This window comes from Triturus cristatus, chromosome 2_2, assembly GCF_964204655.1.
Source record: "Triturus cristatus chromosome 2_2, aTriCri1.1, whole genome shotgun sequence".
NCBI lineage: Eukaryota > Metazoa > Chordata > Amphibia > Caudata > Salamandridae > Triturus > Triturus cristatus.
In genome coordinates this window covers 710,947,258-710,970,923 of record NC_140582.1, presented here as the reverse complement: position 1 = coordinate 710,970,923, position 23,666 = coordinate 710,947,258, and the positions used below count along the sequence as shown (strand labels likewise).

Below are 23,666 nucleotides of genomic sequence, written 5' to 3'. Positions count from 1 at the left end.
TACCACCCAATATCTCTACCCACCCCTAAACCCTGAAAATTCCCTTACCCCCAAATACTTTTACCCTACCCTAAACCCTACAAACACCCTTACCACCCAATTCCTTTACCCACCCCGAAAACCTAATAATTCCCTTACCACCTAATACCGTTACTCATCCCTAAACCCTAAAAACACCCTTATCACCCAATACCCCTGTTCACCCTAAACCCTAAAAATACTCTTACCACCCAATACCCTTACCCACCTCTAAACCCTAAAAACACCCAATGCTCCTTACCCACTACTAAACCCTGAAAATACCCTTATCACCCAATACTGTTACCCAAATATATCGACAAATTTTTGTAAATACTAATATATAAACTACTTACACATACTCACCAATACAAACATATATGTTTTGTAAAGACTTGCTTTGTAAAAGTAATTGCAATGTAAAAAAAAAACATAATTGCATTTCGTGCTAAGGACTGTTCCCCGAAAAAAATCATGATCATTGTTAAGGCCCCAAGTAATATATCAATGTATGCAAGGTGATATCTATCATTTGATGGCAAAACAGTAATAGTTGTCCACAGGCGGTCATAATCAAGACATATTTACATGAATTTTAATCTTTTATTCTGCATACTTTGTGATATAGTGATAAGGGAACAAGATACTAAAGACTATCCATTTTAAATGCTAATTTGCATTGATTGTGCTTAAAGCAAACATATGTTTTTGTAATTTGCACTTGCCGCATTTTAATTACGCATGCACATTAATACGTACTAAGGTTTGCTATAGTTTCAAAATATTAAGCACTAACACTTAAAAACTACAATGCCCATGTAACAGGAAGTAGTTAAGGAAGTAGAAAAATCAAAAAGCATGTATAAAAATAGTAGAAGGACTGGTAGTAAATACCCCGTGAGCAAGAAGACCCCAGGGGGACCGAAACGCATTGGACATTATCCCAGCCATTTGATCGCTCCAATAAATGGAATTGTAAAGCCCTGTATCTGTGAGTGTGACTCGTTGCATACTGTTTTCAGTATCATGGATATGGAATTTTAGCGGTGTGGACCTGGTTAGTGGATTGAGGACGCACCACCAAACTATGAAGAGCGCCACGGCGCCCGTGACAGTCGACTGTATGGAGAATATATACATACAGGGCATTAAGTGGGCCGGGTTTCACCGGTGCTGAGCACTGGCAGTTTTTTAAGGAGGCCTCGAAACGGGTCTCTATCGGGCTCTGATTTGTGCCCTGGCACAGGTGGTCCGTATTTTCCCGGACTGCAGTGACAGCAGTCCCATCATGTGTGCGTGCTCACACTGCTCACTTCTCACTAGTGGAGAAGTTATGGCATGACGTCATGCCAAGTAAGCGTTGTAGTGGAAGGGAAATCCTTCAGAGAGTAATTTTTTGTCGGGCGGTACACTATGCTAAACACAGATTTTTAGCTAGTGTTTTTAAGCCATGCCCTTAATTACATTGGCCACGCCCCTGTGAGAGACCCTCCCCCCAGTTTTTACATCCCACTTAAAGATGTGTATATATATATATATACATACATATATATACATACACATACATACAGGCACTTTTATGATCAGCATGAGAGTGACCCAGGACCACTGAATTACTTTCCAGTAGACCGAGTTGCCCCGAATATAAGAGGCGGGAACAGGGTGAACAATCTAAGATGCCTCGAGTCTAGGTATATCTTAAACTTACATACTAAATTCCCGGCGGGCCTAAACAGGGATGAAGAGTTGGAAGTACATCTGGGGTGATTCAATCGATGCCCTCAGTATATGCCATTTTAGAGTACTCCTTGCTAGGTATATTGAGTAAATGGATTAGGAAATGTAAACTGCCCCTACTATGTAAATAATTTACTGGTGGCATCTCTCGTTTGACATTATTTGTGTATTATTGATGAAATGATCAGCGTGGTGTGATGAATTTATTAACATTTTGTAGTTTGATATTCCTTAGTATTTGGAAAAAAACCCTCCCCTTATTTTGAAATAAATTTTAATATATTTTAGAAATTAATTTCGCTATATATTAATTATTTGATGGAAGTTGTTTTACCCTCAGGTTACATCAGGATTGATACATATACATATGTTTTTATTTCTGAAAGCTGGGAAAAGTCGTACCTATTTCATCTTGTATATACATTTCATTTTGGCACTATGAGAGAATAACTATCCATGATTGAATAGGGCACTGGCACAAGAGACTAAATGATCTATTGAGACCTCCTAGTTCAAAATCCTGTACACTCAAAAGTAAGGTACACAGGATTGTGTTATACCTATGCATTGCATTGAAATTAAAAATGTGGGAAAAAAGCGAAAAAATGAAAATATGCAAAAAAATTAAGAAAGACTTTAGAAACATTTATGTCTATAACACCATGTACTTTTAAAAAGAAATGGCCGGATGGCCAGTGTATCTTTGATAAAGGCTGGGATCAGCCTATACGCGTCAGGGAACTGATACGATGTAATTTTGAATAAAGGAACTATTCTTACCCCCGTCTGGAGTGCCCACTGTGTTCTTGTGTATCGAGAGGTTTGGTGTATGTATGTATGTATATATATATTCACTGAAAAAACCATAGGTTTCACACAAGTTATAGTTAGCTGTACATTTCACTCGTAAAAAATCAATGAAATTCCCCCGTTATAGTTAGTGTAGGCAACTATAACTCACGCGACCGCAATCCTCTGCTGATGCTAATACTGTATTTAGACACTTATTTGCCCATGTCTTCTTCCATTAAATTTTAGCTATACATATATTACAAATATTTTTTTTTCATAAAGACACATATGTCATCAGCAGAGGATTGCGGTCGCGTGAGTTATAGTTGCCTGCACTAACTATAACGGGGGAATTTCATTGGTTTTTTACGAGTGAAATGTACAGCTAACTATAACTTGTGTGAAACCTATGGTTTTTTCAGTGAATTTGCAAGGTTTTTTAAATGCTAATTCCTAACTATAACGTGTGTGAAACCTATGGTTTTTTCAGTGAATTTTTACGGTTTTTTAAATGCTAAGTTACTTTACGCCATTCGTGGCGTGCGCGCCCAGTTAACGCAGTTCGTTCCGTGCGCGCACGGTGCGCTTCGCGCACCGTGCGCGCACAGTGAGCACGCGGTGCGCTTCGCGCACCGCGCGCCCACTTTACGCAGTTAGTGCCGTGCACGCACGGTACTCACGCGGTGCGCTGCGCGCACCGCGTGCCCACGTTACGCGGGATGGGCCATGTACGCGCGATGCGCTTCGCGCACCGTGCGCACATGGGGGACATATTATGCGTTTCGTAAAGAAAGTTATTCATTTGTACTTTAAAATAACAAATATGCCTTGCACAAATGGTGCCCGATGGGCACCATTTGCACACGGGGTGGGGAAAATGTGGATAATTTTTTTTTTTTTTTTTTAATTTTAAACCGTACGCGTAATCGGCGATTTTTCGAAAAAATATAAATTTGTTTTTTTGGCCTTGGGGGTTGTTTGGGGACACATATATGTATGCTGGGTGGTTAAGAACTGAATATACTCCCCCTGTAGATGTTTTTTGTCTTGGTTTTTGCAGCCCCCCTCAGAGTGCGAGAGAGAAAATGGCGGCCGCCGCTTCCTGGTTTCGACCGATTCGAATGTTTACTTAGATCGAACAGCCAATCAGAATCGCGCTCGCGCACGTCACCGTACGCGTACGGTAAGCGCACCGTAAGCTGGCTCAGATATATATATTGATTTAAAGGCTATTTTCTCAGAATCTACTGAACAGATTTACACCAAACCTACAAAAGGCACTTCCTTGACCTGTAGACTACCTCTCTGCCAAATTTCAAGGAACTCTGTTCAGCCGTTCGGGCTGTAGCTGTGTCTAAAGGTCCTATGGAAAAATGCATGGGAAAAACGCGTTTTGGGACCCCCCTTTTATCTCAGCCCCCGCTTGACGAATCCCCCCGAGACTTTCAGGGTAGGAGCGGAGCGCAGCGCCCCACCTATTTTGAAAATTTGGCGAGGATTCGTCGACCGGCGCCAAAGTTATTCAAAATAGAATGTTGCGGTTTTCCTATGGAAACAGGGTCCTAACTATAACTACCTACTGGCGACCGCCAGTAGGTAATATACTTAAGCTGATTGTTGCAATTTTGCCATCCTTCTGTATGTTCTTGAATATTTTCCTACCAAACACAATATATATTTTTTTTTAAATACCTGCATGTGCGAACCAGCACCTATTATAATAGTACACACTGTAAGACATATGATATTATTTTAAGGCTTATATGTTTGTAGAAGAAATCATGGCTGTGGTGGATACCAGAGAAAGGGAGAAGGATGAGAAAAGGTTTGCTTTAATTCGTCAGATGGTACCAGAATTGTGTTTTCTATGTCACCATTGGTAAAGTGTGTGTTGGGTAGGGCAGGTTGTAAACCTTTTTTTTTTTTTAGGATATGTCAGGAGGTTTATGTAATCCATCACCAATGGATGTAAGTTTCTTAATTAACAAGACCTAAGATATCAGAATTAAAATATCTAGAACGGAAGTGATTTAGAGACAAATGGAGACTGCACGGTGTGTTTGTGAATGTCTATAATATATTTCTTTCCTACCACAGTATGGAGTATCAAGCCTACCTGCTCTTCTGCTGGAATCGCGGAGTATTCTATCTGCTGAAAAACATTTGCAGAATATCGGCTCCAATTTACAGAAGTTTCTGGACGAGGAAAGACAGCAAGAAACACAGTGAGAAGGAACTTGTAAAAATGCATTGTACAGACTGTTTTAAGCGAAACTTATACCATTACCTTAACAAAAACATTCCTTTGATTTCTATGTTTAGTGTCCATAGAGTGATAATCTTTGCAATAAAATATTTTTCAAAGTGTATGTCTCTTGATTTTTACTAATTTTTCCCTCTGTATCTTCTCATCCATATGAAGAGAATTTAAGATATGGTGCAAAATAGCAATGAAACCTTGAACATTAAATACAAAATCCAGTGTTTGAAGAGCACTCAGAAAGGAGTTATGTTACTTAACAATTGAGCAGTACCCCTCAAGGTTATCTTTATAAGGGTAACAGGACCATAGATTTATAGATGTTCCAGGTTTTGGTGACAAGAAATTCTATGCTGAATAAAGGTGTCACCATGAGTTTTAGGAAGAGGAGGTGTTCCTCTTTAAGCAAGTGTGCCTCAACAGATGGCTACAGACTGCATTGTGAGTGCAGTTAGCAGAATGGCCGAAAAGGAATCTGATGAGAGAAGACAACATCTGGCCCTCATAACCAATATAGTAAATAACCATGAACAATATGGGCAGAGTAAGGTAACAAATCCTACAAATGAATACACAGTAATAAAATATAAAAAGCTATTTACTTACTAAGTGAAAAACTGTATTTGATGGAATGTGTGTATATTTGTAGCATGTTAGGCTGTGGCTACACATGCTCTGCATACTGATTTTGGTTTGAAAACTCTTTTTATTGGCATTTGTAATAAAAACATTGCATACATTTTCACATTCGGAAATACAGTAGGTATGAGCCCGTGAACAGGAGTGTACAGACGCTGCTTTTATGGTCAGCGGAACTTACAGGCTTAGAGTATTATGGTCCCTGCCCTATCTCTGAGTTATACACCGATGCTCTGCATACTGATGCCCTGAAACCGGTCCCAGGATGCTTGTTTTCATCCAGGGAGGACCTGACTTGGCAGTTCGGCCTGGACTGTTCCCATGAGGCACAGGGTCAAGACTGATTTGCATATGGCTGGGTCTAAACTAAGGTGGCATGGTGAGCAAAAGAACGATGGATTTAACCTAGATCTATTGACTGGGGGCTAATGTTTGATTTGCTCTACCTTCCATCCATCATCTGTGTGTCTTTTCTTCCACTGGAGTAAGGCCTAGAACCCGGAGTCGTGCTATAAATTGCAGAAACCTTAGTTTTGGTCCTCTGACCAGGATGCCCCAGACTTGTGAAACTGGGTCAACGCCACCAAAGTCCCCATCCAAAGGCAGCAAACTGCATCACACTTTGATACCACCTAAGCCCGATGCTCTGAAATACCACACAAAACCAAAATAGATGCCAAGAGCTACTCCTCAACTGTCATCGTGACCTGCACTAAAACCCCATGCTCCTCCCCAACCCGACACTGAAGTCAGTCACCACAAGCTATCAGAGGTCCTGGATGTGAAGCAAAAGAAGCCTTTTACCCACTCGGACATCTGCAGAATTCCGAGATCTAGATTATGAAGAAACATGGGCTGGCGTTCGAGAAAGAAACAGCTCTTAATCCTTCAAGACCACCAACGTCCAAAAGGGACAGGAATTCGGTAACTAGCCCTTCTTAGTTTCCACCAACACCTCCTACTCCACTACCACATCCCCCACACTATCTTACTGACCTACAGGACTTTGACTCAAGCCTGGCGGGCCTTATTCCTCACAGGACCCCTATGACAAGGACTCTGTGATAGCTCTAAGATAACCCAGATCTCAAGCACTACTCTGTCAAACCATTCCCGCCTGATGATACTACCGCATACAATGTGATAATACAGTGATCTGCACAGCACCATCGGGTCAAATTCTATACAGTGCAGGATGAGGACATCTTCTTGGTTGAGACCCAAGAAGATGTCCAAGGCAGCACACATGGAAAAAGCAAAAACAAGACGAAATAATGCATTTCTCCTCCTTTCACCAACTTATGACCAGGGTTTTCCTGGTCTTAACTTTGGCGCTGCCTCCTATGTACGCCACCCTTGTACATAGGGGCAGCGTCAAATACAATGGGTGTTGCGGTGGAACGCCCAACACAACACCCACTGCACGCCCCTTTCATGGTAACCATAGCGTGAAAGGGTGCCTTATGTATAAGGCAGCGTTAAGCCACGTTAAGTGGCTTACTGCTGCCTTGTACATAAGGCGCAGCTCCTATCGCCACCACAGCGTCTGTAAAAGTGACGTTGTGGTGGCGATAGGGGCTTGTACATATGCCCCTGAATGTATAGTCTCGTTAATTTTTCCAGCTTATCATCCCGGGTGTCCACCTCCACTGGGCGCCACCTACCTTATGCCCCACTGTTTCCATAATGGTTTTCTACATTATGTCCTGAAATGTTAATGGCCTCCTGGACCAGATTAAGAGGACAGCCTTCCTCTACTTTGCCAAGCGAACTCTACTGACGATTCTTAATTTACAAGAATTCATCTGATGAGGTCACACTGTCCCTTCCTGAGACGTATTGGGTACAATAGAATCTTCCATGAAGGATTTACAAGGGGTTCCAGATGTGTAGCTATTCTTTTCAAAAGACAACCGTCACCCCCAACCCCGCTTTGTAGGAGTGGAGGGCCTCCTTGAAGGGCAACAACAGAATGTCTTTGGTGTCTATATGCCACCCCAGCTACTTTCCCCAGCCTTTGAGACGCTCCATAAAACTATTTGGGGCTTTCTATAAGGATTATCCTCATCCTGGGAGATTTCAATGCCTTGCCCGACTTGACTATTGATTTCTCTCGGCCACCCACATGCCTGCACAGATCTCAACAATTTAAGACCTGAATGGAGTCACTAGGTCTCTGTGATGTCTGGATGGTCTGGCATCCATGAGCTAAGGAATACATGCACATCTCAGCAGCACACAAAACGCTAGCATACTTGTTACTCCCAGTTTCAGATGTCCTCCTAGTCATGGAGGTGGCGATCCTCCCTAGGGGCATTTCAGATCGATCGCCTAGCACCGCCTGTATCGAGGCAGCCAATACTGTCCAAAGCCCTGTTTGGCATCTCAATGCATGGTGCCTGATGGACTACAGATGTACTGAACACGTGTTCACTGAACTTCAAATGTGCTTTGATATACCAGGGCTCAGTGACCAGTGGGCACACTATGGGCAGGCTGCTACAGGGCAATACAAACCCTTGTTCTAAACGATTAGTTGAATGGGGGTTGGAATGACCTGACACATCAGGCGGAACTCTCCTTACTAGACTTGGGCAACGTGATGGACATATTATATGGGAGCTCGACCCACCACGGTCTCCCAGAAGTTAAGTGTAGTCTTCATGGCCTGGGTTGTGGCACTTTGCTTCATGGGTTAGGGCGCTAATTTGACGCAACAAGGGGGTGGTGAAGAGTTACACTGGGAGTACAGAGAAAGACCAGATGCGTCACATGATTGACCTGGAGGCCCAAGTCCTGTACCTGGTGAAGCAACAACTGCGGGAACCTATTGAAATCCTAGGCCGTCAACTTGGTCTTGCTAGAACCTCACTACATCAGATCTCCCTAAAGAAGTCCCATCAGTGCTGGAGGGTGTCTATGCGACAGGTCACCAGCATGGGAACAAGACTGGAAAACTAGTCTAATGGCTGGCCACCAGATAGTGTCCAGAATAGCTCCCTAGATCCTTGGCTCGCAGAGAAGAGTAGATGCAAGTCTGAGGAAATTGTAGCTATCTTTGCTGACCATTACCAATCACTCTATGCTCAGAGACTCAGGACAAGAGAGCAGGAATGCTTGATCTAAACCGATATACCACTTGCTTTGCACACACCTTCCCTCACAAAAGAGCTGGAAGGAATCACACTTTAGATGAGATAAATAGGGCCCTACAAGATATGAAACCCAGCATGACACCTGGACCAGGCGGCTTCCCACTGAAATACTATCAGAAAATCTGTGACATACTCACTCCCCAACTCCACGGACTCTACACTGAGGTGGACATGAAGAGGACCTTTCCCCCAGAGCTCGATATGGCCACCATTGTAGCCCTTCCTAAGGTGGACCGGCCACTGAACGGATGTGCCTCCTATTGGTCCATCTCTCCAATTAATAACGAAATAGAAATATTTGCCAAGGCCCTGGCTAACAGACTTCAACGAGCACTACCCAGTCTCGTTCACGCAGACCTGCTTGGCAACAGCAACTGTATACACGGTGTCCACATCGCCTTAGCACGTCTCCAGCATATAGACAATCCCTGTGTTCTTCGATTAATTGACTTTAAGAAGGCTTTCGACTCCATCGACTGGTCCTTTTTGAGCGAAGTGCTTAAACGCATGGGCTTTGGCACACAATTCCGAAGTTACATTAAGCTCCTACACTTTGAACCCTCTGCTCAAGTGCAACTAAAAGGTGTGATCTCTAGCCCATTTTCTATTCACAGAAGGACCCAACAGGGTTGCCCCCTGTCCCCACTTCAATTTGTCCTGGCCATACAACCACTGGCTATGTTTATAAGCGGATGCCCAGATGCAGGGTTGGAGCTGACATGGGGACAGGGAAGATTAATTAGCACTTTTTGCAGATGCTGTCCTTTTCTGGCCAATCCCCACCTTTTGGGGCCCCTCTGTCTCTGAATCCTCAAATTACATGGGGAGGCCGCCCTCTAGTCTTCGGGTGAACTGGGGGAAATCCCTACTAGACCCACTGATTGAGGACTGCAAGGTCATCTCCTGGCAAACCTGTATTCCTACAAAAACTACTAAGCTTTCAGTACCTGGGCATACACATCTACTGAACACATGTACTGACGTGCAACCTCAATATCCCCCTGCTAGTAGTTCAAATGAAGAGATCTTCAGAAATGGACGTTTCCTACTCCATATCATTGGCTGGAAGGCCCTGTTTAAAAGGATGGTACTTCTGTGATTCTTATACGTCCTTCAAAACTTCCTTTTGATGATCCCATTGGTTTAGGAACCTCACCTCCATGATTCACTCCTTTTTGTGGGTAGGTCGCCCCCCGTCACATAGCCATATGTTGGCAGTCAGTGTACTATGGAGGGATGGCTGTACTACTGGGCAACACAAACCCTTATCATAAACAATTGGTTGAATGTGGGTTGGAGCGACCTGACACAGCAGGCACAACTCTCCGTACTAGACTTAGGCAAGATGATGGACATCTTATATGATAGCCCAATCCATCAGGGTCTCCCAGAAGTTACAAGTGTAGTCTTATAGCCTGGCATATGGCACTTCGCTTCATAGGTTGGGGTACTAATTTGACACAACAGGCTCCACTATTCACAGGGGGAATGGCTGAGTCCCATTGCACAGCTGTGAAGTGGGATACAATTGGAATTACAACTCTGGGAGATGTTTGGCAAGCAACGACCTTACAAACATTCCAGGACCTGCCAACCCGCTATCGCCTATCACAAACTCAGTTTCACAAATATGTGCAGTTCTGCTATGCCCTCGCCAATCATTAAACCGGGATGACAGAACTGCCTGAATACAATCCTCTTGAAGCCAAGCTACTTTTAGGTCCAATGGTAAAAGGTGCTATATCTCAGATTTATGGTACCCTAATTGTTAACACCCTTGATAAATTTGCAACCCTCAAGCAAAAGTGGGAGAGGTGGGTGTTGATCCCCTTTAAGATATTGAGTGGCTGGATCCCAGGATGGCTCCAGTCTCTCATTGTGTTCCAATTAGGTTTTACTGAAAACCAAATATTATCTAAGAAGAACTTTATACCTTCCTTGTTTCCCAGCAATTGGTACCTCAGCCCCTGGATTACAGCAGTTGTTGGTGCCGACCCCAGGGTCCTCCTTCTAAACTGGAAACAACCAACAGCGGTGACGAATACAGTGAGTCTCTTTAAACCAGCATCTCCAAGGACCTTGTGGTAGGTAGATGGTAAATCCAAAGTGGAATACCACTGTGCCCTCATGTCTAAGGCTAACTTTTCATTGATTTTTGGTAATGGAAACCTGTAAGCTAAGATGTTATTATTAGGATGGTGAAGGGCTATGCAGAATTCGATTTTGCCATTGCTGCGTTATGCTTCCGCCAAAGAGGAAATCCAGACCGAAATTTAAGTGGTTCAATAATTCCACCAGAAACTGATTTTTCCATGTCTTAAGTGGCCTCATCACAAATAAGAATGTTTGTAACTTTATGCACATTAGGATAGGCATCCTCCTTTAAAAAAAAAATAATAATAATTATTGATTTTCAACATGGTGGTACAATGGAATACACTTTAACGTGCTGAACCCCGCGCAGGTTCAGTACAAATATGCCAAGGCCAGCAGTTTGGCAGGAATAATTGGTTCATAACATAAAAGGTTACACACTTTAGGTCATAAAAGTAGGAGTCCAGCTCAATAAATCCTTATTGAGCTGTGTTGAAAAACATCCCTCATCTTGGTGCCCATCCAACATTACTGTACTATTCCACAATGGGAATATTGTCCGTGCATCCCCAACCCGCTCCCCCAGTGTCCTAGGGGCTTGACCATGTGGGGAACCTATTCAAAAGGAAGGGGCAGGCTGATAAGTGAGAGTGTGATGGTAATCCACTGCGCTTCCATTATGGGTGCAAGATAGTTAGTGAGGGTGTCCTTAAAAGTTTCAAGTCCTGCAACAGAACATCCCATGATGCTGCTCTGGGGTATTCTGTGCAAAGCAAACACAAGGAGATGACGGACGGGGCACTGAAACTTTTCAAACACTCACCCCCCTGGGTTCAATCCATCATCGAACTTTAGCTCACTTCGCCACCCCAGTTCAGACCCAGCTATATGCAAATCAGTCTTGACCCTGTGCCTCATGGGAACAGTCCAACCCGAACTGCCAAGCCAGGTCTCCCCTGGACCGAAAACAAGCATCCTAGGACCGGATTCTGTGCAAACCCTGGACCTCCTCCCGTCTAAGTGCCACTGCTTCGGCTTTGCCCCATTTAATTGTCGCATCGCACCCGTATTGCAATCACAGAAGTGTATCTGCTTTCTAATGCATTCCAATGGACTGATGGGCAATGAGTAGCGTCAGGTCTATGAAACGGTTAGTTGCTCTTTGGGCTGCCTTCTGCTTGAACAAGCCCAGCAGTGGACATGCATCCTCCTTAAGCACAATTCTATTTTCTAACCCACAGTTTTCCAAATGATTTACAAAACACTTTAGGAAACTTATTCAGCATCATTCTACCAACAGGTTATTCATCTACTACTAAAACGTAATCCTTGCTGTTAGGATCCAAAACTAGATGCACATTTTTCTGGTCATACAAGCGCAGTACAGATGGCCCTGTTCTCGCCACATATAACTTTCCCGTAGTTTCCCTATTCTTGCTTTTGAATCCAAAATGGCTAAGACCTAACATATCGATTTTCTCTCCACTGTATCCCTCTGGACACATCCGTTACTTATACCAAAAGAGTACTTTATTGTATGATTATTTAAAATCTTTACAATTTAAAAAGAAAAGCATTGGTGAGTATTAGACTGATAAAACCCGTTATACGTAGAACCAATAATAGCATAGTTTGTTAGAGATTAAAAATACATTGCCAAAGCTATTTAGGAGAGGATTAAGATGGAAAGCTTGGAGAAGAGAGCCAGTAGAGATATCTTTAGAGGGGAGAAAACAAAGAAATAGGGGTGCAAACTAAGCATTAAAGTGCCATATCACAAGCGGGTATAGACTAAAGTGTTCCAGTGCTTGCTGGACTGTGCTAGTATAGAAAGTTCCTTTGGGCGGGCACTGTGGGGTTGGCTTCCAAGTGGAAATTAGAGGCCACCGGTGCGGGGAGTTCTGCTGCCGGACTCCAAGGGTTATTCCGTTACAAATAGTGTTTACCCACCTTGCTCACAAAATTCCTTTGTCAGTCATTCTCATGAATAATTGTGTACAGAGAACCCAACTCAGCATAGAATTTAAGAACAACACCTCCGATACTGATCCAGCATTCATGCTTATTCTTGCACTTCATTTCCCCTATCTTTAGCAGTACAAATTTTCCCCCTTATACTTTTGAGCATTTCATAGACACACAATTCCTGTTCCCCAAAGATACACTTTATCCGTAACCTCCTCATTCCCACACTTTACATGGTCTCCTCTCTCGCTACATACGTTTGCAAAATGGGCCACAATGCCACACACCCCCACATTTGTGTTTCTGTACTTACTAAAAGCCAAATGTTCTTTACTGTCACATCGATAGCATCTGGATTGACCCTGAGTCTTATCCTTACTCCTTGGGTTCTTCCCTTTCAAATTGTATTCTGGTGTATGTCTTGTATTGTTCACGAATTTAGGGGCACACTCATGCAAGACAACAAATCTGCACGGAAAGCCAATTTCTTTAACTCAATCACATATTCATCAATAGATTCTAACTTCCCTTGTTTTCCATGAAATATTTTACATCAGGTGATATGCAATAATATCTTCTTCCTTTGTTATGGAAACGCAGGGGCATATTTACAAGGGGATTGTGCCACCGAAATTCCACTTTTTTGGACGTCTCAGTGGCGCAATGCCTTGCACCATATTTACAAAGGGGCATCAAGCCACTTTGCATGGCTTAACGCTGCTTTGTAAATATGGTACCCTTTCACGCAGGTATCTGCATGAAAGGGGTGAACAATGGGTGTTGCTGTGGGTGTTCAACAGCAACACCCATTGCTTTCTGACAGCGCCCCAGATTTGTAAGAAAAAACAAGTTACTTACCTGTACACTGTGGTTCTCCAGTAGTGATATCTTTTATAGATTCATATGCTTGAATCTTCCCCGTCGTCATGGTGGGAGTCCCACAGTAGCAGTAGAAATAATAGTACTGAATACATTACATAGACCTCCATAGAGAGAAAAATTAAATCAACGTCATTTTATAACATCTAAAGTTCAGCCAATCACAGCAGAGACCTCAGAGTAACCCTCTCCACAGAGCCACCACACCTCTTGAGCACAAGTGTGCAAACACATATATATATATATATATATATTACACTGAGGTAGAATGGTGAGCCTAACTGGGGAGGAGGGCGGGTCGCATGTGAATCTATAAAAGATATCAATACTGGAGAATCACAGTGTACAGGTAAGTAACTTGTTTTTTCTCCAATATTGTATCTTTTATAGATTCACATGCTTGAATCCGGTTAAAGAGCAGTATATCTATATATGAATAGAAACAACAATTAACGGTGGGAAGGCGAACAATCCCACCATGACAGTATCAGAAAATCATACCTATCAAATTCGAATTCTCTTAATCCAGGAAGAGATAACCATCAAAAAAGATTATACAAGAATACACACCATAAGTAGATAAAGAAATCAGGATGGCTACAAGCCTCCTACCTTAGGCAAAGAGATAACAAAGAGCCGCTTGTCCCACTACTATATCTGCCTTCCGCCAACCATCTAGGCAGTAATACTTTGTGAACATGTGCGTCATCGCCCACGTCGCTGCCCTGCAAATGTCAGGGAGGGAAGCCCCTGCAAACAGGGCTGAAGAAGTTGCGACCTTTCTCGTCAAACGGGCCTGCACTCTTGCAGACAATGGATGTCCAGCCTTCTCATGGCAGAAAACAATAGCTGAAGTGACCCAGTGGGCAATACTGGCCCTAGTTAGGGCGAGTCCCTTCCTGGGTGCGGAGTAAGAAACCAGCAGCTGAGAAGGCTTACGAAAGGATTTTGTCCTCTGCAGGTAAAATTTCAGACAGTGTTTGATGTCCAGAGAATGGAGAGATTTTTCCACCAACGTGGTCGGATTTGGAAAAAATGTAGGCAGAATTATAGGCTCGTTGAGGTGATAAGATAATGGTTCTTTAGGTATGAAAGAAAGATTTGTACGCAGAATAACCCTATCTGCTAAAAACTGAAGAAATGGTTCCTTTAAAGAAAAAGCCTGGATCTCGCTGATATGTCTGGCTGACGTAATGGCCAAGTGAAAGGTCACCTTCCAGGAGAGAAATTAGTTGTGATAAGACCGTATTTAGTTGTGATAAGACCATATTTAGTTGCCATAGCACTGGAGGAGATTTAACCGGTGGGTAGGTCCTGAATAGGCCTTTTAGAAATTATTTAATAAGTCTATGAGACCACAATGAAGATTGATCCAGACGTCGTCTATATCTTGAAATCGCAGCAAGGTGGATCTTAATGGGAAAATGTAAGAGTCCTGCCTTAGCTAGGTGTAAGAGATATGGTAATACTTGCTCCGGTGTGGATGAAAGAGGATGTAAAGAATGAGCGCTGCACCACACACAGAACCTTTTCCATTTTGCAGAGTAACATTTGAGCTTTGAAGGAGCTCGGGAATTTAGTAACATTGCTTTGCAATCATTGGCTATGTTCAAACTCTCAAATTCAATGAAGTGAGGAGCCAAGCTGATAAGTGAAGAGAAGGGATCTGCGGATGAATCACTTGCCCCTTGTCCATGTAAAGAAGGTACTCCTTTGGAGAAAAGAGAATCGGAGTGCACTCTGATAGGCGAAGAAGCTCTGTGTACCAAAATTGCCTTGCCCACCCGGGAGCGATACGAATTATGCAGCATGGCTCCTGTTTTATTTTTTGGAGAACTCGAGGAATGAGAGGAAACGAGGGAAGGCGTAGGCAAATTTTCGTGTCCAGGAGATTAGAAAAGCGTCTCCCCACGATCCCGGCTGAGTCGTCCTTCTTGCGTAAAAGGTGCTCTTTTTGTTTAGGTACGTAGTGAATAGATCTAACGTTGGAAAACCCCAAGACCGGAAGACCTTCTGCAACATCTGGTCGTTGAGCTCCCATTCGTGGCACTGTTTTGACACCCTGCTGAGAGAGTTGGCCCACTGATTGTGGACTCCTGGCATGTGCTCCACTCGGAGTGAAATTTGGTTGAGGAGAAGCCATTCCCAAATCTCTTGCGCTTGAAGAGAGAGAACCTGAGATCTCGTGCCACCCTGTTTCTGGAGATAAAACATGGTGGTGTTGTTGGTCGGGACCAGAACTGGAGATCCCCGAATCCGAGGCAAGAATGCTTTGAGGCCTAAGAACACCGCCCTTAACTCTAGAAGGTTTATGTGGCATTTCGATTCCTGTTTGAACAATTTTCCGTGCACTTGAAGCTTTTGGAGGTGAGCCCCCCAACCCTCCATGGGCGCATCCAACGTCATCACAAACAGGAGTTGAGTGAATGAAGGACAGGCCGAGTCAGGTTTTTCTTGATCTTCCACCAAGACATTGCAGCTTTCATAGACGTCGAGATCGGAATCATGTCGTTGAATGACACCTTGGATTGAACCCATTTAGTGTCCAGTTGCTCCTGCAGTGAGCGCATACAAAGGCGGCAATTGGGAATTAGGTGATTGCATGAGGACATCATCCCCAGCATAGGTTTGTACTTTTTGACAATAGAAGGCTTGTCATTCCCTGGAGACGCAAGACCCTTTCAAGAGTTGGAAACGCTTTGCCGAGATTTGTATCGATGCGAGCTCCTAAGAACGTCAGAGAATTGGAAGGAATAAGAGAGTACTTTTCTAGCTTGAGGTGAAGACTCAGACACTGGAAGAGATTCCGGCAAGGTTGAGTAGAGTTCCTGATTGCCTGAAACGAAAGAGCTTTTATTAACCAATCGTCCAGGTAGGGGAATACCTGGTGACCTGAGCGTCTCAGAAAGGCAGCTATCGGCACCATGCATTTGGTGAAGACTCTGGGGGCCGACTTTAAACCGAAGGGAAGCACTCTGAACTAATAATGGCCCCCCGCCACTTCGAACCTGACATATCTTCGATGCTTGGGGGGAATGGGGATGTGAAAATAAGCATCGAGAAGATTGAGAGATGACCGATAATCCCCTTTTTCCATAAGAAGAAGGATGTCCTGCAGAGACAACATCTTGAAAGATTGTTTTTTGATGAATTTGTTCAGTAACCGGTGGTCCAAGACCTGCCTCCATTTTCCTGTTTTTTTTAAGATTAAGAAGTGGGAATAAAATCCTCGATTGCGCTGACGTAAGGGTACCTTTTCTTTGGTGCATTTGGAAAGAATAATTTTATTTCCCTCTTGAGATCTGGCAGATGACAATGTAATACCTTCGGAGGAGGAGTAGTTGGAGGATACAGAACAAACTCTAGGGTATGACCGTGATGGCAGACATCTAAAACCCATCTGTCCGATGAGATGGACGTCCAATTTTTTAAGAATTTTGAGCAGGTTGGTTCGAATTGTTGTGGGACTGTAGTGGCGGGGGCCTGGAGGAAGTCATTGCCTCTTGTTAGAATCCTGTTGTCTTCCGGCAGATTGCTGCCTTTTACGACCGGCAGGTCGCGAAGAGGAAGATGCAGTGCCGGACCTGTAAGGTTGGTTGTACGCCTGATAGGATGTTTGAGGGTAATGTTGGAACTGCTATTGGAACTGCGGTCTGGATGCGTACTGCCCTCCTACGGACTGGAAACAATGTAGTTGCAACGTTGCCAGGGATTTACCCTTGTCGGTGTCCTTTTTTATAGATTGATGGGCTTCATCTATATGATTTCCAAATAGGCAGGCACCGTCAAAAGGCATATCTAGCACCTTAGCCTGAACCTCAGACCAGAAGCTAGTTGCCTTCAGCCACCCTTGACGCCTCAACACCACTGCTCCTGCCATTTGCCAGAATGAAGTCAAAGAGATAGCCGTTGCAATCTCTATAATCTCAGTGGAAGCTCTTTCCCCTTCTGATAAGATATCCCTTGCTTCCTTTTTCTTATCTTCAGGAAGATGTTCTAGGAGCGAAGAGATGTCCGACAACATCTGTCGGTCGTACCTGCCCAGAATGACCATAGCGTTGGAGGCTCTTATAGAAGTGGCTGCCAGGGCAGCAAACCTCTTCCCTATGTTGTCCAGCCGACGTCCTTCTTTATCTGGAGGTGCATGTAGTGAATCAGCCACTTTTGTGGTCTGACACCCTATGATGACCCTCAACCACCACCATTCTGTACTGACTTAAGTGTGTTATGTTACCTTAGCCTTAATGTAGGATGGGTTTGCATATGCCTGCTTTTCTTCTGCCTTTTAGTGGAATAGTCTTTCCAAGAATAGAAGGTATGGGATGTTGAGGTGCAGTCTTGTGGGTGGTGGTGCACACATGTGCTCAATGTTGTATACTGAGGGATTAAGTGTATAATGTTATTTGGGTTAGGTGAATTATGACTTTGACCTATTGGCTTTGACGTGGTCTAATGTCATTCTGCCTTCTGACTTTACCTTGCTTCAAACTTTTCTGTGTGCACAGTGGTGCTAGTAAGTTGTGTGAATGAGAATTATAGGTGCTCCTTTGACATGGTCTCATGTCATCTTGCTTTTCAATTCCATCCTGCTTTGGGCCTTTGTGTGCATGTCTTAACTAACTCTGAAGCCATTTTCTGTGCCTGCACGAAGCTGCAAAGTGGGAAGGGCATGGTCAGCATCTTTCCTCCTGTTTTTCGCATTTTACTGACTAGAGAGAACTGGTTCTTATCAGAGGAATATACATGGTTTGACTTGTAGTCATAGCAAGGGCCTGATCAACCGTTGCTCTGACCTTGAAGCAAGCTGGTACGGGCTCTCATGAAAACTAGGGGGCGTGGCTTGCTAGAAGCTTCGCTGTGTTTTGAATGTGTATTAAAAAGGGGAGTCTACACTGGCTTGGTGGAAGTTCATCCGTGGAGCAGACGTGCTGTCACGGAAGAGTAGAGGCTGGTGTCACCTCTGACCTTCACCCGGTTCAAGCAATGGACTCCCCTTGAGCAAAGCGGGGTGAAGTGATGGAGCATTAGGTGAGGTGTCTCTGCTACTAACTGTCTCTTGATTCTTTTCTGAATTCTTTCCTTTCCTTCTTATTTCTGATTCTTATATCCATACATATATATTTCTCATATATATATTTGCCTTGATTGTATGTTCAATCATATTATTGATATGTTAGAGTCTGCTATGTTAGGTGCATTTGGCTTACTATGTGGTGCTATTTACAAATAAATACATCCCAGATATACCAATTCGTCTTTTCCTTGTAGCAGGAGGTGTGGACTCTTCTTGGCCAAGTATTCTTTTGTAGAAGGATGGGTGAATTCCCTTCTAGCAGGTAATTGTGTTATAGGAAGTTCGTGCTACTCCTGAGCAAGTGATGTGCAAAGTCTGTGTATATATTGTTTTCTTGCCTTGCCTTTGGGGGAGTGTTGAAAGTTTGCCCACCTTAAAGTGCTGTGTATATGTTATATTCCATAAGTTTGGAACTGATATTTTCTCCCTGGGAAAGTGACGGTACATTCCTTGGTCCAGGGGAGATCTAAAATTTGTCATTACAGTGCAGATCATTGAAATGCCGTATGTTTAGCTCTTCTTTGAGCAGCCTGCATGATTACCGAATCCGGTCTAGGATCACCGATGTGGGTGAATTATCCGGGGACTTGTACTTTTTATCCAGCTTTGGAATTACTACGGGGATAGAAGCTGGTGTCCGCATCAGTTTTAGACCCTCCTGCCATAAGTAATCCACTATGGGAATTGCCCTAATGGATCGTTGAGTGTCTGGCTTAAAGTCATATAAGAAACACTCAGTTTGTTTAACTGGCATGGGTGGGTCAAAGCGCCTAGATGCACGTTCTAGAAGGTCATGAAAGCTCCCGATGTCAGCTGGGGGAAAGTCTGCAGGAGGAGGGATAGGAGATGACGGTGTGGGAACTACATAATCATCCCATTCATCCTGGGTGTCAACATCAGTTTGTATCTCTCCTTCCTCTATCTGTTGTTGGTCCACATTCTGTGATTCATCAGGAATAACGATAGGAGGAGGCAAAACCTTTTCCCTCGTGGGTCCAGGAGTCACTTGTCCTGCGTGTTCCACCGAGGCCTGCTGAGGCGTAGGAGGATGTTGCAGAGCATTTGCCTCAGAAAAGCGTCTATAGTAGTCATTTAACATATGACGTAAGTCTGTTACCAATTACACTGGAACGTTAATAGATGGTTCCCTAAAATGGCGAGGATCCTCTTCCTCATAGGGATAACGCTCTTGGAAAGATTCTGGCTGCTGAATGGTAGCCGAGTCAGTGAAAGAATACTCTCCTGCAAGGTATGAGGATGGATTAATGTCCTCTATGTCCTCATCATCATCAAAGTCCTGACATTTGACTTTTAGCTGGGCAGGACTATATGCAGGGCCAAACATGCTGTCATCCTCAGACTCCTGGAAGTCAAGCAAACGTGTAGGTGGCAGCTGAGAAATTTTTGAATAGTCCTGAACTTTAGAAAGTCCCAAATGGATTTTTTCTCCCGTCGACAGCGTCGACGCGGACACCACGACCGTCGGTGGAAAGGAGGACAACGTCGTCGACGGAGTGGTCGTAGACAGAGAAATTCTCGTCAACAGAGGATGGCTCGTACACGAAGGTATCGTCGTCAGAGATGGTCTCGTCGACGGGGACGCCATCATCCGAGTTAACTGCAGGCCCATCGACCCGTCGCTTTAGCAGCCGTCGACGGCGAAGGAATTACCTTAGGTCTAACAGGAATAGCTCTCGTCGACGACACCGTCAACAGACGAGAAGAAAGATCTCTCACAGGTGTTAAAGAAGCAGAAACTGGAGCAGAAGATGTTTTTAGAGTTCCTTCTTTCTGCTTTCTGTGGCGTTTCTCTTCAGATCTTTCCTGCTCCTGTGATTTCGATCTCTTGGAGTCCCTTGGTGAGAAGAGGAGGTACCTTCTTTTCTTTTGCTGGAGGAAGAGTGGGGCTTTTCCTCAGTGTCGGAGCCAGATTCAGAAACTTCCTTTTTCTTCTGGAACTAAAGGAGCAGTCTTCCTTCCCTATTCTTGAGGGTTTAGTCGAGAAGCTGCGGCAGTATTTGCATCATCCCTATCATCACTATGCTGCAAGTGTGTGTGTGTTAGTGCTAGGCAGCTATTTTTAGCTACAGCGCAAGGGAAAACACAGGGGTGCGCCATATTCTTGTAAATACAGTGCATCCCTGCGTTTTTTAAAATGGCCCGCGTTGCAAATTTTGCCGCCACGCTGTGGCATTTCCTTGTGAATTTACCCCATAGTGCCTTGCTCATTAATGGCCGACATAATTCACAAAGGACTCCTTCCATTCTCCTCATTGCACCAATGGTTCCAGGCCAGAATGTCACGAGATTGTATTCAGTATTATAAACGTGAACAGTGCACAACAATTACAGAGAATGATACTGGCATACATAACCAGTACAAGTAAATGTGAACCTTCTTCAAACCACTCACAAGAGAAGAGATACGCTAAACTGCAGCACAGTTCAGATTACTTCAGACTCAGACAGGCTTTCAAAGTATCAGACATGAGGTCATGCAGCACAGCCTTGCGTGGTGGTGCAGATCATGCTCCTTGTTGTTGGAAGCGAGCCGGGGGTAACCGTCCAGGAAAGATGAAGACGTTTGTAAGGAATGTACAGCCAGTCACCAGTAAGGTGATGTCACCGCACCGTCACTCCAATTATTCTCAAACGCTGTACTATTTCAATTTGAATCATTGATCAACAACCGGCTCGCGGACAACTGCCAACAGACCCGTCTCAATAATTGACAGCTAAATGAATCACAACTCCTGTGAAGCACTTCTTTGTTTAAAGAGGTTAGTCTTACCTGTTGCGGATGTGCGTAATAAAAACAAATCTCAGGATCCGATTATTTTCCTGTTTGTATTTTATATGGTAGACACAAAAATAAGAAAATCAGTGCACGTGGTTCGCTCCCCGAGTCAGTCTTCTAAGCTCATCAACACATTTGTTTGGCCAATTTCTTCAAGATGGAACTCACATTGTCAGGAAGGTAGCTTTAGTCAATTACTGGGGAGTACAGTGCAGCAACACCCAGCCACTTGGTAGCCCATGGCTCCACTCCTCACGAACCCCTTCTTACTTTAACTTTAGAATGCACACGTCATGGACCATATAGAAACCGCTATGTCCTACCAACCTAAGCCCCAAAACAAATGCAATGCCCCCGAGGCCACACTCACCACCACTCTCACAAACCCATTGACCATACAGTCCTATGGCATCAGTAGAGCTATCACTGTCAAGGGCCACCCCCCATGAATAGAGAAATTGATCTTACACATGCTAGAATATTTGAGTGGGTATTTGTTAAAAATGGGATTTCTGGTTGGCTAGAGCATGCTCCTAAGCCAGGCAGAAACCACCACTCTACTCAGTGCTGAAGATAACCCGTGCTCACCCCCTTGGTAGCTTGGCAGAGCAGTCAGGCTAATCCCAGAGGCATAGTGTAAAACTTTTGCGCAACACACTCACACAGCAGCGACACACAAGGCACACCACAAAAGAAACTCCACACAAGGTTATGTAAAAATAGCATTTGTATTATCCATAAAAACACATTAGAACACAATCACATATTTTACCGTGCCACTATGCACTTGTCATGACTTATTAATCACAAAAAATACTCCAATTGACCATCTAGTGGTCAGTGGTGCTAGTGAACTAGCTATGCCCGAGGTAGGGGACAAAAGAAGGAGGGGGTGGGGGGAAGAAGACTCTCTAGTGAAAGGTTTTACCTAACCCAACCATGAATGTGGGGAAAAAACTTTTTTTGTTTTGATTACCCTCACACACCCTAGTGGTGTCATGCTTCATCATCGGGTCACCCGACCCCTAAAAGTCAGGGTGGGCTCAACCACAGTGTTGGGAGCTCTTTAGATAGACAAAAGACCAGGGGGTTTAAAAATAAAATACCTCGGGCAAATCCCCGGTTTCCCTTTATTCTTGGGTCTGTCTGGGTAATTAAAAATATCTAAAAAACGGGTCTTGTTGGAGTATTATGGTCCTAAGACCCTGGTGCCGACATGTTTCAGTCCTTTGTGGCCATAAGGGTCCTGGACTTTCTTCAGGGCAATTGGTGACGCCCTATGTGATGGAACTTAAAGGATGGGAGGTCCCTATCCTCTCAGTGATACGAGGGCAGAGTAGCTGCTCCTCGGGGTGTGTAATATGTAAGTGTGTGTCATCTGCCAGACTCCATCTGAAAAGTAAAAACAGGGACAGACACCATGTAACATAAAAACCACAAACAGGATTGCTGCTGTGCCTACTATCAATGTGGTGCAAAGTGGATACCACGTAGGTAAGCATGCCATCACTGATGTGATTGCCTCTGGATAGAGGTCTCATCCCCTCATTGTGCCACTCAGCTTCAATTCACTGTGACATATTGGTTATATGTGACGGGTATTTTGTGAAAGTGACAAATTTAATCGCATACTAACACTATCTGCGTGTTAGTCTTACTTATTATCAATAGTGTGCACCAAGTGAAAAAAGTCTCAATTGCACTATAGCGTAAACCTCTCTTTACTGTTTATATTATTTAAAAAAACGTGCATGTATACACACAATCATACACAAACCTCACGCACATTACCATGTCCTAATAATACTGTACCCAATTCGGGGAATTTGACCGCTTCACACAGGACCGGAGTGATAATGTGGGTGGTCCTGAGGGTGGTATTGAGAACAAATATATATATTGTAGGCGGGAGAATGAAGTGCACAAGGAGCCTCTAACTGGCGGTCTAGTGTGGGCTGAAGAACACCAAAAAGTCGTAGGAATGGAAAAGCCAAGTGTCAGCACGTAGTTGTTGCACTTACTTCAATTTGAACATTCACCCAGCATCTCAACCTATTTAGGTTCCAGTCCTAGGCTTGTACAGCCTGAGTCGCCGGTTCAGAGCTTAAATGCTGTTTTAGCGCAGTAAAACAACGGAGCTTCGGAGACCCACCTCCGGTGTGCTGGTAGGAAGTGACGTCACAACGTGTGCGTCGCTGCCAGTTCACCTGACTGGGGCTTGTAGTTCTTAGGGTAAGCCTTGGTAGTTCAAGGCTC

The 23,666-nt window shown here is 44.0% G+C and overlaps 1 protein-coding gene across 7 annotated transcripts in view; it reads left to right on the top strand.

The window, feature by feature from the left end:
* Positions 1–4,916, top strand: part of CENPU (centromere protein U) — a 620,628-nt gene extending 615,712 nt beyond the window's left edge. For all 7 annotated transcript variants that reach the window (XM_085641915.1, XM_085641914.1, XM_085641912.1 and 4 more), the window contains exon 15: positions 4,645–4,916. In XM_085641915.1, coding sequence (XP_085498041.1) covers positions 4,645–4,776 — 132 coding nt within the window. In that variant the 3' untranslated portion in view covers positions 4,777–4,916. The remainder of the gene's footprint in view (positions 1–4,644) is intronic.
* Positions 4,917–23,666: the final 18,750 nt, after the last annotated feature.